The 2,190-nt window shown below is 38.9% G+C and overlaps 1 protein-coding gene across 2 annotated transcripts in view; it reads left to right on the top strand.

The window, feature by feature from the left end:
- LOC107684131 (plasminogen activator inhibitor 1 RNA-binding protein-like) overlaps positions 1-2,190 on the top strand; it is a 14,492-nt gene that overhangs the window by 8,379 nt on the left and 3,923 nt on the right. For both annotated transcript variants that reach the window (XM_016480345.1, XM_016480352.1), the window contains exon 6: positions 1,334-1,505. In XM_016480345.1, coding sequence (XP_016335831.1) covers positions 1,334-1,505 — 172 coding nt within the window. The remainder of the gene's footprint in view (positions 1-1,333; positions 1,506-2,190) is intronic.

Below are 2,190 nucleotides of genomic sequence, written 5' to 3'. Positions count from 1 at the left end.
GTGTTTAATTAGGGTTGGAGCTAAACTCTGCAGGACACCGGCCCTCCAGGACCGAGTTTGGACAGCCCTGATCTAAGAGATCTATTTGGAAAATAAATAATGATTATTTGTAGGTGATTTTGTAGGCGAGTAAATCAGCATAGAAAATAAACAAATTACAAGCATAGATAAATATAATAGAACAAAGATACAAATAAAATAAACGGTGCTTTATATTTTTTAGGTAAGTCTTAACAGTATGCAGGTACAGAAATTAAATAATCAAATGTAAAATAACACCGCATAGTCTTCACTATATAAATTAAATCTAATAAATCTGTGTTAAAGCTACAAAAGTGATTTTTTTCTGCGTTTTGTTGTTTGATTAACATGACACCGAAAGCAACAGGAACATTAAACTGCTGTGAACCAATATACTGTTACACAACCATTTTCTTTCTCAATTGTTTACCTTCACCTAAGCCATAAGCAACTGTGTTTACAAGGATACTTGTAGAGACATGCATTTTGACAGTAAACGGTATGTGTCATTTCAGGCACAAATAGACGCGGAAGTGAATTCAGTGTTCACATGCATCTGCGCTGCTCTCACCGTGTCTACACCGGACACGAGTGGCCTGGCACGGCGCGACAAAATACTATAGGCTAGAACCCAATATAATCAGTGATGCTGTCTACACTGGATGCGGCGCGACACGACAAATCCCCGACAGTAAACTGATGCCGCGTTCTATTTATGACGTACTGACACAAAGTTCAAATGATTTGCAAAGGTCGCTTTGTCGCGTCCAGTGTAGACACGGTGTCTTTGTGTGAGCAAAGAAAACAGTGCGTTTGTTCATAATTGAGCTCTATTTCGTACCTTCTCGTACTCAAATGGTTTAAAATAGCTTGAAAGATTAAACCGACAGGACCTAAAACACATGCAAATGATGAACCTTTATTGTATGATGGCTAAACTTTGCAATTAATCCAATAATCACCTGCGTTTCGAACCCTGTACCTGTCCATACGGAATAACGATCAGTATACTAAACGTCGCACATCGCGATTTCGATGCTGAAACGATATATCGTGCAGCCCTAGCGGAGTCATTGCTTGCCATTTGATGCCGGCACTATTAGAATAAGTTCCCACCTATAATTAAACAAAAACGTAGTGTGTAACATTAGGATTGATTCAAAAACAATGGCTCTATTAAAAGCACAACATGTTTACAATCTTTAACAGTTACTGAAGGTCCCTTCTTAATTGTAGTGCTTCTTAATTAATTAGGATTGAACTAATTGGATGCAGCACTTTTAGCTCAATTTTGATGTTGATGTTTCCACAGGGAGAATGAGGTTGAGGAGGTTAAAGAAGATGGTGCTAAGGAGATGACTCTGGATGAATGGAAAGCCCAGCAGAGTAAAGAGAGAGCCAAAGTGGAATTCAACATTCGTAAGGCCAATGAGGGAGCCGATTGGAAGAAAGGATACGTTCTGCACAAGTCTAAGGCTGAGGATGTAAGTAAAATGACAGCGTTTGAGTTTTTTGTGTTTTATAGTGTCCATTTGTTGTTTTATGCCCAATGTAAAACTTTGCTGCATCCCTGCCATTTCCCAAGACAAGCTGTGTTATTTTTTTATATACTTGTAAGTAGCCTGGAAGTGTGCTTGAGGAACCTGATTGCTCTCCATTTAGTGTGGTGTCATTACTCTAAAAGCACAACACCAGTGTTTCTTTAAAGGGGTCATATGATGCTGCTAAAAAGAACATTATTTTGTGTATTTGGTGTAATGAAATGTGTTTATGCGGTTTAAGGTTAAAAAAAACACATGATTTTTCACGTACTGTACATTATTTTTTTCTCCTCTATGCCCACGCCTTCTGAAACGCGTCGATTTTTACAAAGCTCATCGGTCTGAAAAGTGAGGTGAGCTCTGATTGGCCAGCTATCCAGTGCGTTGTGATTGGCCGAATACCTCAAGCGGGTGACGTAAATTTTACGCCCTTACCATATTGTGATGCCTTGTCCGGCCGGAGCAACGAGACAAAAACATTAAAAACCATTATAAACAAGGTATTTGTTGCATCCATTGGGGACATAATTACGGATTATAATGACTTATACTGTCTTTTTATGCGTTGCATCGCGCCGCGTAAACATAAAACCATGTCTGCATTTGTGATCGGAGAAATGACAAACAA

The sequence above is a fragment of the Sinocyclocheilus anshuiensis genome, unplaced genomic scaffold, assembly GCF_001515605.1.
Source record: "Sinocyclocheilus anshuiensis isolate Anshui unplaced genomic scaffold, SAMN03320099.WGS_v1.1 scaffold629, whole genome shotgun sequence".
NCBI classification, from domain to species: domain Eukaryota; kingdom Metazoa; phylum Chordata; class Actinopteri; order Cypriniformes; family Cyprinidae; genus Sinocyclocheilus; species Sinocyclocheilus anshuiensis.
Note: the sequence above shows the minus strand (reverse complement) of the source record. Positions and strands in the feature narration are given on the sequence as shown.